Source organism: Bidens hawaiensis, unplaced genomic scaffold (genome assembly GCF_021521415.1).
Source record: "Bidens hawaiensis isolate Kalapana, Puna unplaced genomic scaffold, B.hawaiensis_p1.1 tig00057046_1, whole genome shotgun sequence".
In the NCBI taxonomy this organism is placed as follows: domain Eukaryota; kingdom Viridiplantae; phylum Streptophyta; class Magnoliopsida; order Asterales; family Asteraceae; genus Bidens; species Bidens hawaiensis.
Genome location: NW_027506384.1, coordinates 1 through 16,320, shown reverse-complemented (window position 1 = coordinate 16,320; position 16,320 = coordinate 1). Strand labels below are relative to the sequence as shown.

At 36.3% G+C, this 16,320-nt stretch overlaps 1 protein-coding gene across 1 annotated transcript; it reads right to left on the bottom strand.

Moving 5' to 3' along the window:
• Positions 1 to 1,907: 1,907 nt before the first annotated feature.
• On the bottom strand, positions 1,908 to 12,934 carry LOC143617705 (DNA replication ATP-dependent helicase/nuclease JHS1-like). The gene is made up of 31 exons (XM_077090182.1): positions 12,395 to 12,934; positions 11,531 to 11,737; positions 11,292 to 11,498; positions 10,942 to 11,202; positions 10,801 to 10,862; positions 10,231 to 10,363; positions 9,996 to 10,106; positions 9,316 to 9,412; positions 9,104 to 9,186; positions 8,256 to 8,318; positions 7,963 to 8,174; positions 7,786 to 7,843; positions 7,602 to 7,712; positions 6,808 to 6,864; positions 6,557 to 6,691; positions 6,252 to 6,464; positions 6,096 to 6,170; positions 5,888 to 6,009; positions 5,715 to 5,787; positions 4,852 to 4,956; positions 4,593 to 4,760; positions 4,425 to 4,494; positions 4,184 to 4,335; positions 4,023 to 4,100; positions 3,844 to 3,936; positions 3,632 to 3,769; positions 3,519 to 3,558; positions 3,370 to 3,443; positions 3,149 to 3,283; positions 2,193 to 2,312; positions 1,908 to 2,104 (listed from the first exon to the last, which is right to left on the bottom strand). The coding sequence occupies exons 1-31, from the start codon at positions 12,917 to 12,919 to the stop codon at positions 1,922 to 1,924; spliced, it is 4,161 nt and encodes a 1,386-aa protein (XP_076946297.1). The 5' UTR covers positions 12,920 to 12,934; the 3' UTR covers positions 1,908 to 1,921.
• Between the last annotated feature and the right edge of the window lie 3,386 nt (positions 12,935 to 16,320).

The following is a 16,320-nucleotide window of genomic DNA, read 5'->3' as shown; positions in this document are numbered from 1 at the left end:
ATGTATCACAAGCAGCCGTCTGCTCTGATACCAGTTGAGGAAACGTTATTACATTATACGAGCCAAGATCTAGTCGCAATTGGATACATCAATGATTAACAAGACGATACGTTAAGGATTACTTTATTGATAACGTTAAGGATGCATACATTACATACGTTAAGCTGGATCCTAGAGAGAATCTGGCAACATTACGTTACTTGGGGAATAAATAAGCATGGGTCTCTATGCCAAATGAACATCATCTGCCTATTTATAGGCCCAAGCCCCATTTGATAGCATCACTAACGAATGAAGTGATCCTGTTAACGAATGACCTCTCATTCACTAAACATCCTTAGTGAATGGGCATTACTTTAACGAATGAGCCTTTATTCGCTAAATCCTTTAGCGAATGAGCTCTCTCACTTAACGAATGAGCCATGTACACTACATCCTTAGCGTACTTGCTCCTAGGCTAACGAATGAGCTAAGTCTATAACGAATGAACGCCGTTCGCTATACAATCCATAGCGAATGGGTCATATTACATATAGTATATTGACTAAACTACCCCTAACCTATTCGATCAGCTACGGACAACAAATCGTACACTAACAGTAGTGATAATCTATACATGACATTCCGCCATCATAATAATTTATTTACAAGTATAAACAAGAAAAGAAAAAAAATCTTACGATGGATGTCATACTAAAAAAATACATATTTTTGAAAGTATTTCATTCTTAATAAAATTTATATCGAAATTTTCATTAAAAAATAAACAAGACCGTGTTTTCTAATATTTTATAAAATGTTAAATTTTATGAGTTATTAAACAAAAATCGAATCATATGTAAAATTAATTGTTTGAAAAGAAAAAAAGAAAATTATTTAATATATTAACTCTAAGTTGTCATGTGTCAAGTACCGTATTTTAAAAATGTACACAGTTTGGGTTGTTCATGCGACCGTGTTAATCAAGAATTTTTTTTTTACTTTTTGGATGACCGGTCCATGTGTTGAATTGCTAATAAAGGAAGTCTTAAGGAAAGAAAGTTCACAAAATTTTAAGGAAGAAGGATATACTCCCTCTTCTTTCCATATAGTTAAAGAAATCAACACAAAAAGTTTATTGTATAAGACCATGTGATGTGCTGTGAGCCGCCCCTCCACATCACCGCCACGTAGAAAATGGGGGCTTTAAAGCCATGCTCTATAAAGTCCCGTTGTGATTTAAAGTCCCTTACCGCTAAAGTCCCGTTGTGATTTAAAGTCCCTTACCGCCCCCATTATATGTATAAATGTGTGTGTGTGTGTGAGAGAGAGAGAGAGAGAAGCATTGCAACACCGCATTCCACTATGTTGCCTCCCTAAACCGCATCGGGGTGGTGTTATTTGCCTATATCGCCCCCTTTAAAGCCCCTATACAACCCATAATGTTGTGTCTAACTGTTAGTTTTTGGAATATAATATGTGTTATTATGACTATAAATCGTAATAAGATAATAAATCTATTATGAATAAGATAATTTATGAAGTTGAATATTGAATGAATGACCTTAAATTAAAGAATAAAACCCTCGTTAGACTTGTTCAAGCCATTTGGCAACTGATATCTTCCTAACTTTGTTATTTGATCTATTAGGAGTTTACTACAAGACAGTCAGACACAACCCAAGTCACCTCATCATAACAAAAACAAACAAATTTTCTACAATTTCAAAGAATCAAAGGTGGATAAAAGTTAATTGTAAATTGTCACTCTAATAATTAGAGTCTAATTTAGTTTTAATATTCCATTTTTAGAATTTAATATATAAATAATTACAAAAACTTAGATTATTAAAGGCTTGATTGCCACAATCAAACAAAATGGGAGTTGAAATAACTTATTTCATATTAACCAAAAAGGAGTTGTGGAATACAACATAAAAATCTAGAGTGAGAGTTGGCTCAACTGAGAGCATCTCTTAAGCTCTCCTTTGTGTTGACTGTTAATATCAATATCTTCTTTATTTACATTCAATATAGAACACCCTTGTTCTACTTTCTCAATTAAAAGCTTAAGTATTGGAACATATGACAATGTTCTCTTTGACCCAACCATTATCAGCTTTTTCTGCACCCAAAAAAAAACATGCATAAATCATAATATTTCTATTTAAACACACAATCATAATGAAAGTAATTATTATATTAACACGAACCTTGGCACGAGTAAGGGCCACATTGATCCTGTGCCAGTCACCAAGAAGTGATGCTTTGCAGTTCTTTGGATTATTACTTGACCTTACAAAGGATACCAATATGCAATCTTTGTCTCTTCCCTACATTGTTGTATAAATACATCATGAGACTTTAGCTAAAACATTGTTCATCATCTGTTCCTTTTTTCTTTTCTTTTTTTATTTTTGTGAAATGTTTATTATATTCAACAATTCAAATATGAAGGTCCCTCAAAACTCCATTTTAAAGACAAAAAGCAAATTAATTTCCATATTAATAATTCTCAAAGTCAATGCAATATCGCATAGGGGTGGCGATTCCCGACAACCCGAAATATGACATTTAAATAAGCAGGTTTTGGGTTGTCACACAAGGCACACCTAATCTGTTTAATAAATGAGCCCTCTTATGTTTAATTAAACGACTCATGTTCGGGTTGACCTTTAACACGTTTAAACAAAAGGTCACCTGTTTACTTAAAAGAGTCAACCCATTTATTACGATCCTCCAACCCTTTTAGCATGCTTACAACTTGATTATGACACACCAACTGTTACTATTTAGAAAAACGGGTTAGTGTTTGGGTTAACCTGTTAACTATGTTTAAACAAATGGGTCAACCCATTTACGACCTTAGCCCATATATTACAACCCTCCAAACCCGTTTAGCATGTTTACAACTTGATTACAACATGCCAGCCATTTGGACTCATTTAGATAAAAGGGTTCTGTGTACATAACCCGTTTACGACCTTAGCCCAATTATTACAACCCTCCAACCCTTTTAGCACGATTACAACTTTATTATGACACATCAACCGTTTTGACTATTTAGATAAATGCATGTTCATGTTGACCTGTTAACCACGTTGAAGCAAACAGGTCAACCAGTATACTTAAAGTTTCAGCATTGATTTGTATAAAAATAAAACATTACCTGATATTTGTCAATTGTGTGTATCTCAACTGAATTTGATACATATTGTTTGATAAGATTGGCTTGAGAGTTATAAGGAGTTATAACACCAATATCTTCACCTCGGATGCCTTGACTAGTCAACTTATCAGTTATCTGCAGACATATAAACAAAAACAAATCAAATCAAGCAGCAGGCGAAAAAATAGAAAATCAAATTAAGTTGCCATTTTAATGTGTACCTCTGTGACTATGTATGCTTCAATTGGATTATTTACGGTCTTGCAATCTTTAACCTCTAAACCAGGCAAAAGATCTGTGCAAAAAGGTTATATTTTTGTAAGCATGTGTAACACTTAACACCTGAAGAATAATTAAAGAATATACAAACCTGTATTAACGAATATTACTTGTCTAAGTGGATCCAAAACCTGAAGATTGATGGTGAAAACCACATCAGCACACACATATATGAATATATATGAAAATAGTCCTAAAAATTACCTGCTTTAGCCATAATGAAGAAGAGATTGAACTTGTATACACAAGTCTTGCATTTGCTACATCAGGAGAACCGCAACGTAACCTATTACCATATATCAATGCATTTGAAAGCTCCATAACCGGTGCACACATACGATACTGCAAGTTACAATATAAAATTTTAACATACTTATCGGAAACATTTTGGGCTATAAAAGATAATTGATATACACCTGGCTTTGCAAAGCGGAAATCGCCTGCGGATGTGCTTCTGAAAGCCTGCAAAAGAGACTCACACCCATTCCATTTTCTCTAGCTTCAGTACTCTAAAATACCAGAGTTTACATGATAAGTTATCATGTCATATCCACAAAATATTATGAAATTATAACGAAAATACAAATATAAGTACCTGCACAAGCGGAGGCAGTTGATAATGATCTCCCACCAGTACAAACATTGATGCAAACATCAAAGGTCCCAATGAAACCTACAAACAAAATCCTATTTTCAATTTCAAGCAAATGTTACAGATTTTTTTTCGAAAGATAGGGGGGGTTCAGAATTACATACAGGAAGTGTGATTTGTCCCGCTTCATCCATAATGCATACATCAAACTTCTTGTCACAAAGCAAAGGGCTGGACACCCCTAAGCATGTAACTGCAACAACTTTGGTTTGATCAAGTCTCGTCTTAATATCTTTGGTGCTTTGCATATCAGCCCCTGTGAAAAGTTGAAATATTATTAAACATGTATAATTAAAACGATACTAGGCTGTTTTATAAAAAAATCATGGAGTAAATGAATCGAACCGTTAATACAATGACCGCGGATTTCCTCATGCACGGCTTCCTCTCTACCAATACGTATAAAATCAACGCCCTAAAATAGTAAAAGATAGTCAAAGATTCAGTTCAGTTCATAAAACACATAGTGGTTTATGGAAATAGTGTGCAGAGTGTGTTAAATTAAGAAAGTACCTGAGATTTTAATTTGATGAGCAAATTATCAACAGCAGAGTTGGTGTATGATGTCAGCAAAATAGAGGCACCTCTCATTAATAATGCCTTGACAGCATGGACCATGGTGGAGGTCTTGCCTGTTCCGGGCATACCTAAAATAAGTGTATAATCCTTAGCAGTAAGTATCTGAAAATTAACAGAATAAGTTACATAAGTAAGCTAAAAAGAGCATATATGAGAATTAAGTTTAATCATGTACTGAAATTACTAAAATAACCTTAAGTATTGCTTTGCGTTGATCGTCGTTTAACGTTTTTTCTGACCAAATGTATGATACAGCTGGATCTTGACTGAATGTACAACCACCGTCATATCTAGGAGCCTACAGAAATATGTACATGAGAAAAAAAATACTTAAAAAAATAGCTTACTAGAAAAATGGTTGAAAGTTGTTCAGGGTGTAATTTAATGCATAAAGTCTCATAAATCAATTATCTGAGTATCATATTATTATTGAAATAAAATAACTATGTAATCATACACTGCCTGTATATAAGAGATTTGGATAAAAAGTGTTTTAGGTCAACCTGACCCGTGTTGACCTGTTATACAACCCGTCCATTTTGCCGCCCATGTGAATAGGCTTGTGAATGAACCAAACATTCAGTAAACTGTTCATGAACCTGTGGCGGGAGGTTTGTTTATTTAATAGACGAACGAACATGAACAGAAAAAAAATGCTCATTTAGTTAAACTATCATGAACACATGTCGAGTTCTTTCATTTAAGTTCGTTTGTGTTTGTTCAGTTGCATTCATTTATTTCCGTTTTGCTTATATTTGTTCGCTTAGTTCCTTAATATGTATTTTAGGCCCATTACAACGAAATCTAGTTTTAATAACTTTTTAGGCCCAACGCATTGCTGTTCACAGTTACTTTTAATCAATTTTAGCTCAGTGATGTTTGTTTGTTAACGTTTGTGAACCATTCATTTATACTGTTAACAAACGAACATAAACAAATACGCTCATTTTCTTAACGAACGAACACAAACAAGAACACCCTGCTCGTTTAATTGTCCGTGTTCACTTATATATTCAGTTACATTTAAAAGAACAAACATGATTAGTGAGCACTCACATTAAGATCAACAATCATGCTTCGAAGGTGGGAACTTCTATCATCTTGTAGAAACATTTGAATGAGATTGAACCTTGACATTGACAATAGATAACAAATTGCAGAATATGTGATTTATAAGATAACATAAAGCCATTTTGAAAGTCAAAATAATAATGAGAATCTCTAACTACCTCATCATTGCAAATGATGCAACAAATTCATCTTTGTCAATCCTCCAAACCTCTTGACAAAGATCATGAATGATTTTAGACGAGCTGCTACCAGGAAGCCTTAAACGCTTTGAAAAAGAAACCTGTACAAGAAAAAAAACACCAAATTAAAATTTATAAAAAAACAAAAGTTTGATATAACTACAACTAACGAAGCAAATGGTCATACCATGACACTGATGCGAGTTAGGTCCATTATTACACCCCGTCCAACCACAAGACGTGCGGGATCCGTGCTCAAGATCTAAGAATAAGTAAGCATGATATTATAACTAACTCTAAGTTTATACACTGAATCAACAAAATAATTTGGTCATAAAATTACCACATAATCTCCAGTTCTAAGCGAGCATTCCAAGTCCTTTACTGAAGATGAAGTATTTAAATCCTGGCGCGTAAATCGATAAACAAACCGATTGCCTTGAACTAAGTTTTTATGTAGTACTTGATCTGAAGTGTCAAGAACAATGGAGGATAAACAAGTACTTAAATATGCTCCGTTCATACTGCGCGGACCCCACATTTCTTTCCTCACAACCTGAATTATAAATACATAAAAAAATAAGGTATAGAAAACAAAGATAAGCATGGAGTTGGTTATGGATGTAGTTTGTATTTACAAATTTAGACCTCCAGTTCATTTGCTTCTAAGTCAATCAACCGTTCCCATTTCTTAAGAAAGTTAGAATGACCAGTTGTTATATGGTTCACAAGTGAGGTGTAAACATCCCCTAATCCACTGCCCTCAATGCTTCCACTATGTGTCTACAGAATATAACAAAACCATCAAGGAAAAACAATAAATGTGCTTACACTTCTGTATAAATTATGAAGTTTGTATGCATTATAAGTATATTGTTTCTATAAAACAAAAATGTTACCTTATGGTAGACTGTACAAGCCTTAAGGTGCCTGCAACTTTTGCACATGTTTGGGGACTGAAACAAGAAAACCATTATTAACTTGAAAGTAATTCATCACAGAATATTAAAGGTGGCAAAATAGGTGGCTAGGTAACTTATCAAAACAGATAATTTCTGCTGCTATTTTTCCAAAAGATTATAGACAATCCAGCTTTTAATAAGAGCAAATCTATACACACACCACAATATTATCCATACACCACTAATAAGTCATACAGACTATATGACTTTTTCGCCAAGTCATACAGACGTATGAGCAATATGGCCTTTAAAATATGGTGAAAATGCTCGTATGAGCCCGTATAAAGTGTTATACGAATTATTATACAGGCCCGTATAGTGTGTTATACGAACTCGTACAACTTAACTAAAACTAACTACAATGATCAATGGGGTGTTTTGTGACTTGTGTGCAAAAGTTTGCTTTATACGGCCCATATGATGTACGAGTTTTTGGTTTACAAGAGTCATAAAGCCGTATAACCTCATACGACCCGAATGATGTGACAGGAATACTGGTGTGCAGATTTCCAGGTGGTGTATGTATAGCATAACCTTTAAATAAATGGTGTAAAAGATTTTGTGCGCTGTAATTTCACTCTGGGTTACTTACGACCCGTTTCCTTTATAAAGTTTTTTTTTATTTTACCCGTCTGACACGTGTCAACCCATTAATAAGTATGTAAATCAAAACTGGCACTCCATAAAATATCTACAGAGTACAGATTCATAGGAATTGTATAATTAAAAACCTGCAACATTGGTGGAAGTTGCTGATTCATTGATGCCTTCAGAAGATCACTTGCAAGCTCATTACGTCTCATAATTAGCCCGACCAAATCAGATCGCCGAACAGAAATTCCCTTTAATAAAGTAAATAATAATTAAGATATGTTAAGCACACCTATAAATTAAGCATTTTGAGTTAAGTTTTACCTGTGTCTGATCTGTGTGGAGATAATATAGTAGACCATAATCTAAATTCTTTTTGTACCTACAATAAAATTAAAAAAAAAAGAGAGAGAGAGAGAGAGAGAAAAGGAAGTAAATAAGAAGAACAACAATAAGCTCATGGAAATTGTCTTTATGGTAAATATATTATATATAGAACACCTTTCAGACATAAGAAGAGTATATAACATCACTTGTGCGCTATGTTCAACGGCAGCATGACCGTTAGTTGCTTTTCCGGTTTTGAACTCTAAGGGCATTATAAAATCAGCGGTTTGATTAGGTTTAGAAGCAACTTTTACATGCATAGATGCATCTATAACTCCTTTCAACCCGTATTTTGGGGCCCACGCCATCTCCTCAATATCAATCACCTAATTTGAAAACAAATCCAAACATAAAAAAATTAATTTGGTCATCAGTATACATATTCACAACACAAATGAGATGTCTACCTCAGATATTTTCACCTTCTTAACTCCATCACTAAAGCCAAAATCAACACTAGAAGACGGGGCCTGCGTATATTGATAGCAGTTAAAACATGTGTATAGCTAGCTGGTTCAAAATGTACAAGAAAAAAAAAGTTCCTATAGGTAAACGAACCGAGCATTGGCAGGAAGTTCGTTTATTATAAACAAACAAACATAAATACATGTCTCGTATGTTCCTTTATGTTTGCGAACGTTCATTTACGTTCGTTTATTTATGCGCGTTTATGTTCGTTTTTTCACGTACATTTATGTTTTGTAACGTTCATTTACATTCATTCACTTATACGCGTTTAAGTTCATTCGTTTACTTTTCTTCATACTCATCTAAAAATACTGAAGCCCATTACAATTTAGTGTAGGTTTATGTAACAAAAATATCACATCTTACAATTTAGTATAGTTTTATTAATTTGTTAGGCTCAATGGATTGATGTTTACGTTAACTTTTAATTGGTATTCGCTCGTTTATGTCCGTGCATCAGTGTTCAGTTAAGTTATTTTGTTATGTCCGTTTACACTTTACAGTTGTGAATCGTCCATTTATACTATTAACAGACGAGGATAAACAAACAAGAACACACAAATTTTCTTAACAAACGAACGCGAACAAGAAGATATCGTTCGTTTAATTGCTCATTAGATAGTTTGTTGGGCTAAAGTTGAACCAACAAACACGAATATGCCCCGTTCGTGTTCATTCGGTTAGTTTACTAGCCTAGTTCCTAACATGAATGCAAAAATAACAACTGAAGTTTGAAGCTTTTAAATAAGTTTATATTCTATTGTAGTTAACATTACAAATTTGGCACCTTTGAATCGCGAAAGTGCAAGATCCAATTTAGCAACCGTGGAATTGCCTCGATCATGGTCTTGTGAATATCACGTTCGTTTACTGCAATGACAACCAAAAGAAAAGATTGATTTCATATAGGTGAAAGTTTGGGAAATTCAGACTATACAATAATATAGCCTAATATAAATTAGTTCATTTCATTTTCTGAATATGCATTGATGTATTCACCTCCACAGGCGTATAGGCTCTCATAATTCTTTTGAAGCAAGACTCTTGCATACTCCTCAAGAAACTCTTTGGTTGGATTATCCCTAATAAGTCCAGCCTAAAAAAGAAATATAACTCATTCAGCTTACAATATAATTGCAAAGATTAATTCTTTAATAGGGGACAAAATGTTCTTTTACAAAGACATGCAAATTATGACCCGTTCACTAATAAATGGACTGCTTTGCGTTATGTTTTATCACTAACAAGTAAAAAATTAGCTTAAAAGGAGCCGGTCAAAAACTCCAAGTGTAGTTTTAATGCATAAAACCTCCTAAATCATTTTATTATATAGATTGGATTTTTTAACCATACTTGACAACCATATATGAAAAAGAAACGCAACTTTAGAGAATAAGTGTTTTGCTAACAACTAAGAAAAATAGCTTAAAACAGAGCAGGTCAAATGGGTTAAAAGCATCTCGAAGTGCTATTTTAATGCATAAAACCTCCTAAATCACTTTATTGTATAGATTATTTGTAAATTGTAAATACTTGACAACTAATTATGAAAAAACTCAACTTTGGAGAAAAACGTTTTGGGTCAACCTGATCCGACCCATTTTGACCTCCAACCCGCCCATTTGACCACCTCCAGTTTAACGTAACCAAAGAAAGATTAATAGTACTAAACAAATGACCTGAAAAAGTTGATGCAGTAAGGTGCCAACTAATGCTGGAGCAGCCTGTTCATTGTTCTTTAACCTCTCATCCAAAACGGTGCGCCGAGGACAACTGAAACTAGCCGCCACCTGTCAGCATTTTAATTTATAGTTCAGAACCCGTTCAAAAAATTATGATTGAACAATTGTACCACATTAGCCATTAATGCAGTTAAACAGGATGGCTAACAAAAACAAGACTGATAATAATTACCCGAGTTCCAGACACCAATATATCCGGATGAACGATTAGAAAATTTTTGTCACAGTTCACTTCACATATTCCATCCTCATTGAATTCACCAATAACATGTACAGTATCTCCAGGTGCTATGACACTATAAAACCTGAAATATAAATTGCAAAATATGATAACTTTCCTTTCATAAATTGTGTCACCGTACAGATGGCAGAGGGGGGGGGGGGGGGGATATAAGTTAGGTTGAAATCCGGTTAGTTTATGTAGGGTATGAAAAATCAGGTAAGGTCAACACTTTTTGTTCTATTTCTTGAACTTTAGTAAAAAATTAATGTGAGTATATGATTACAAAACTATATTGATGAAAAAAACACAAATATCCATTTAAATAAACAATGTAAGACATAAGCACTTTAATGCTTTTTAGAAGACTTTTGGCCCGTTTGACCAAGTTAAATTTTAACTTAAACTTTACTTATTAACCAATCAAACTGACCCGCTTCCTTACTTGTAAATTAAACATATATGAACTTGAGCATAATGATCAATAGAAAAGTTACAAAAAAGTCAACTTTAGCTACATACCAATCATCTGACAAATATACAGACCGTTCTTCTCCACATTCTTCGTCCAGTAACCTTAAAACCTGAACATGTTATCATATTATAACAAAACTCAAAGCACAGGGGTAAAATCTGGAAAAAAAAAAGATTTCAGAAGCAAACCTTTGAAGTATACTGAGATCCACTCGAACTAACAAGCTGCTTGTCGAATACCTCAAACACAAGAAAAAAGACATTGGGCGGCTTTTTGTTGACTTTTTCAGTTGACTCGACTGTTGGCCCTTGCACACCATCAGACTTAACGTGTGTTCCATTGTTTCGCTTGTTATCATATGAAGTTGAGGCAGTTTTGATATCATCTGTAGATACTTGATCTTCAACACAAATTACATCCTCTACTTGATCTAACAACTCAAGCAATGCCTATGAAAATAACGCATAAATGAGAGTGCTTTGATGGTATGATATCGTTTTATAGTATACTTTTGAACAAGGGCATAAAAGTAATTTACCTTTTTGTGCTGTCTTGAACCAGGATGACTTGATTCTCCATTAGCATCAATACTATCAGAAACCTTTTCATGGCGTGACGGTGGAGTCGTGAAAGAACTCCTAAAACTTGTATTATTATTCTTATCACTTGCTTTCTCATTATTATTATTATCACATGCAATCATATCTTGGTCAAGGTTACGGCTTTCCAAATTGATCCCCTTAAGCTGCATATCAAATTATAAAAATAATTGTTAAAATATATTAAACTAAATGAAATCATATCACTAGCATTAACTTCACATGCCTTGTTATCAGAACTTTGTTTAATGTTGAACCGTGAGCATCCTTTTAAAACTTTTCGCCCGTCCACTAAATTATTTGTGAGTGCGTGAAGTCGCTCGTTAACCGGTGAAATCTTCCATGTGACTTCATCACCTCCGTCATCTTGACTTTGGTCTATTAACTGGAATAATATTGTTTACAAAAAAAAATACATGTCATGCCTCACGCTATACTAAAGTTTCATAAAACATAGTAAACATTATAGTTTCACACAATCAAAAAGTTGGTCACTTGGTTGATCATAAGTAAAATTTGAATCAAGCTGTATTATAGGCATTGCATATATGCAAACATATAACTTGAAGCTAAAACAAACAAACAAACAAACGTACTCAGTAAAATCGCAGAAATAAAGAGACTGATAAGACCTGGCTAGGTGAAACCTGCAAACCATCAACCTGATTGACACGTTTATTTCTTGACTATTACCCGCCAACCCGTTTATCACATTTACAACTTGACTGTTACCCACCGACCCGACTAATACTCCTACTATTTAAATATTACCCGCCAAACCGTTTTTACGGGTTGCGTTCGAGTTACACGATTTCAAGTGAGCGCGGGTTAGGGTTGATGGTTTTGACCCGAATAAAAAATACGGGTTGTGTTAGGGTTGAACAATTCAACCCGCAAAAACGCCAACCCGATACAATTGTCACTCTACTAGTAAACTACCGCTCGCATACAGGCGTATAACCTTAAAACTTGAAGCTAAAAGACACTTAAGCAAATCTTAAAAGTGAAATTAAGACATAAATTGGGTTTACTAGAAGCTTACCATCCCAGGTGAAAACTTGATTCGTTTTCGAGAAACGGAGTTGCAGAAGTCGGGTGAAACCTCCAATTGATGAATCCCATTCCCACTTCCATTATCCCTCATAAAATCCTCAACAGGTGTACTCTGAGAAGAAGATTTTAAAACACCACCACCATTATTATTAATATTATCATTCTTCAAATCATTTCTAGGGTTTTTCCCCAAATCAGAACTACTGGGATTAATAAGTTCATTGAAATTGGGAACCGGGTCGATTGGTTTATCTGGGTCCGACCCATTATTATTATTATTATTATTATTATTATTATTATTATTATTATTATTATTATTATTAGTATTATTATTATTATTTGTGGTGGTGGATTGTTGTTTTTGTGATGAGTTTTGAGTGTGGCGTTCGAAGAAGTGTTGGATGCCGAATTTAGAGGGTTTTTGAGAGGATTGTTGTTGTTGTTGATGGGTTTGATTTGATTTCTTGTTGGATCCACTGGTGGTGGCTTTGGTGGGTTTCTTCCTCGGAGGCATGTTGTTGAAGAACAACAACAATGGTGTGTCTGTGTTTGTGTGTGAGAGAGAGAAAGAGATTGATGAATAAAAATGGAGTTCCCGCCAGAAAAATGAATTTTTGACTGCCAGGTTTGTAAAGAGGGGGGAAAGGTGGGGTAGTATGACATGATTGCCCCTTTAGGTTCGGTAATTGAACCTAACGTTAAGTAAACAGTTCGTGAATTGTTTGATATTTGTTCGTTTAAATAAACAAACATGAATAAAAAATTTTGTTTGTAAACGATCAGTAATGTGTTCATTTATGTTGTAATGTGTTCATTTATGTTTTTCTTTTGCGTTCGTTAGTTGAAGGGTTATTTTATATTGTTTTAATATTTTGTTTGTGATAGAAAGCTTTTCATTTAAAATTTATGATTGTATTTTTTTATGTTCAGTTTGTTTCATTAATAGTTTGTTTTATAAAGTGTTGTTTTAACTAACAATAAATCTAACTTGTGTTTCGTTGGCAATTTTATAATAAAATCGGCAATTAGAGGATGATTATGTTTATGAGTGTTAGTATCTCATGTGCTTAACTTTGTATAACTAAAGTGATTTTGTCTAATGTTTTATATTAAGAATCTTACTCTCTTTTTTTTCCTTGAACTATACATGCTCGTTTGCGTTTGTGAACATGTTTACTTTCTTAACAAACGAAGGGAAAAAACTTTTCGTTCGGTTAACCCTCTCTGACGCCATTGAGTTGGCCACTGTGCTCAGCGACAACCATGTCAGAGTAGGAACCCTGTTCCTGCGGGGAACAGAAAAGACCAAACCCATCAAGACTGTCCCAGAACCAACAGAAACCAAACCTGAACCCTCTAACCGTAACAACCTCAAGCGCAGGCGCAAAGCCTATGCGCTTACCAGCCCGCCCATTGTCCAGCAACCCATCTACCAACCTCCAGTTTACACGCCTAACCCACTGACAGCCTACCCAACACCTCCTGTAGTCCACAACTATGCCTTAACCAATCCCGCACTCCCTGCCCCGCCACCTAAGAAACCTTATACAGGAACCCAACCCTTTTGCCCAACCTGTAGACTTCACCACCCAACCCAAACCCCGTGTCGACAATGTAACCGATGTGGCCGCGTTGGTCACTCTGCCGAGTTCTGTAGAGTCCCTCCCGCCAACCCAATCGCGCAAACACCACCAGCCTACCTGCAAAACCCACAACCAGCATACCCTAATCCACGACCCAGGTCGTGCTACATCTGCGGTGATCCCAGTCATTTCCGGAACGCGTGCCCGAGACTACAAGTGCAAATCACACAAGCGAATCCGGTGAACCAAATTTCGAACCAAGTGGCGCGCGGACGAGCTTTTAACATAACCGCGCACCAAGCACAAGCGAATAATGACGTAGTTAATGGTACATTTTTGCTTAACGGATTTTATGCTTCTGTGCTTTTTGATACTGACGCCGATAGAAGTTTTATTTCTCGCGCGTTTGAGCAGAAGCTTGCGCGACCGCGCAACGATTTAAAAGAAAATTTTTCAGTTGAATTGGCTAATGGCGAAACTGTTTTAATTAACTCAGTGATTAAAGATTGCACGCTTAACCTTAACGAAAACGATTTTCTGATCGACCTCATCCCATGCCTCTTGGAAGCTTTGATGTTATCATTGGTATGGACTGGCTCTCGCATCATCACGCCGAAGTTATTTGCGCCAAGAAGATGATTCGCATACCTCGAGAAAATGGTGATCTTCATATCTACGGCGAGAAACCCTCCAGTGGTCTTAAGCTTATGTCTTGCGCCGAAGCCCAAAGACTCATGCGGAAGAAGTGTATTGCATTTTTAGCCCATGTGGTCAAACCCGATGAAGGAAAGAAGAAGCTTCGCGATATCCCTGTTGTGCGTGATTTCCCTGAAGTTTTTCCTGATGATCTTCCTGGTATCCCTCCCGCTCGTGAAGTCGAGTTTCGTATTGATCTTGTCCCTGGTGCTTCCCCCGTAGCTAAATCTCCTTATCGTCTTGCACCCGCTGAAATGCAAGAATTGGCAAGTCAACTTCAAGAGTTGACCGCTAAAGGATTCATTCGCCCTAGCTCTTCGCCCTGGGGTGCTCCGGTGTTGTTCGTTAAAAAGAAAGATGGATCGTTTCGCATGTGTATTGATTACCGCGAGTTGAACAAGCTCACCATTAAGAACCGGTATCCCTTACCGCGCATTGACGACCTCTTTGATCAACTCCAAGGTGCCTCTTGTTTTTCCAAGATCGATCTCCGCTCTGGCTATCACCAGTTGCGCATCCGCGATGAAGATGTTCCTAAGACTGCTTTTCGAACTCGTTATGGCCATTTTGAATTCTTGGTCATGTCCTTCGGTTTAACCAACGCACCCGCCGTTTTCATGGATCTAATGAACCGGGTGTGTAGGGCCTTTCTTGGATAAATTCGTGATTGTGTTTATCGATGACGTTCTGATTTATTCTAAGACCAAGGCCGAGCGATGAGCAACATCTTCGGTTGGTGTTGCAAAAGCTTAGAACCGAGCAGCTCTTTGCCAAGCTCTCCAAGTGTGATTCTGGTCTGATGAAGTACAGTTTCTTGGCCATGTTGTGAACAAGATGGGTATTCATGTCGACCCATCCAAAATTGAAGCAATCAAGAACTGGATTACGCCGACCACTCCTACCGAGATCCGTTCCTTTTTGGGCTTAGCTGGTTACTACCGGCGATTCATTTCGAACTTCTCGAAGATCGCTTTGCCTTTAACAGCTCTAACGCACAAAGGTAAACCGTATATTTGGGGCTCGAAGCAAGAAGAAGCCCTTTCTAACGCTCAAGCGTTTGTTGTGTGAAGCTCCTGTTCTTGCGCTACCTGAGGGTAATGAAGATTTTGTCGTGTATTGCGATGCATCCAACCAAGGTCTCGGTTGTGTTCTTATGCAACGAGGCAAGGTTATCGCTTACGCATCAAGGCAACTTAAGGTTCATGAAAAGAATTATACGACTCACGATCTCGAACTTGGTGCAGTCGTATTTGCCTTGAAGATCTGGAGACACTACCTTTATGGTACTAAGTGTATCCTCTACACTGACCATAAAAGCCTTCAGCATATCTTTGATCAAAAGGAACTCAACATGAGGCAACGCCGATGGAACGAACTCATCAGCGATTACGATTGTGAGATCCGGTATCATCCTGGTAAGGCTAATGTGGTAGCCGATGCGCTCAGCCGAAAACCCAGCCAGCTTAACTGTATCTTGCCGCGCACGCAGCTTCACTTCGCGCCGATCCAAAGCAACCTTAAATCGCGCATTCGTGACGCGCAGCGCGCATCCATCAGTAATGGTAACCTTCGCGCCGAGTTAGCGTGTGGCGCGGAAGCGCATTTTGTGCCCAATCTGAGTGGAATTCTCTGTTAT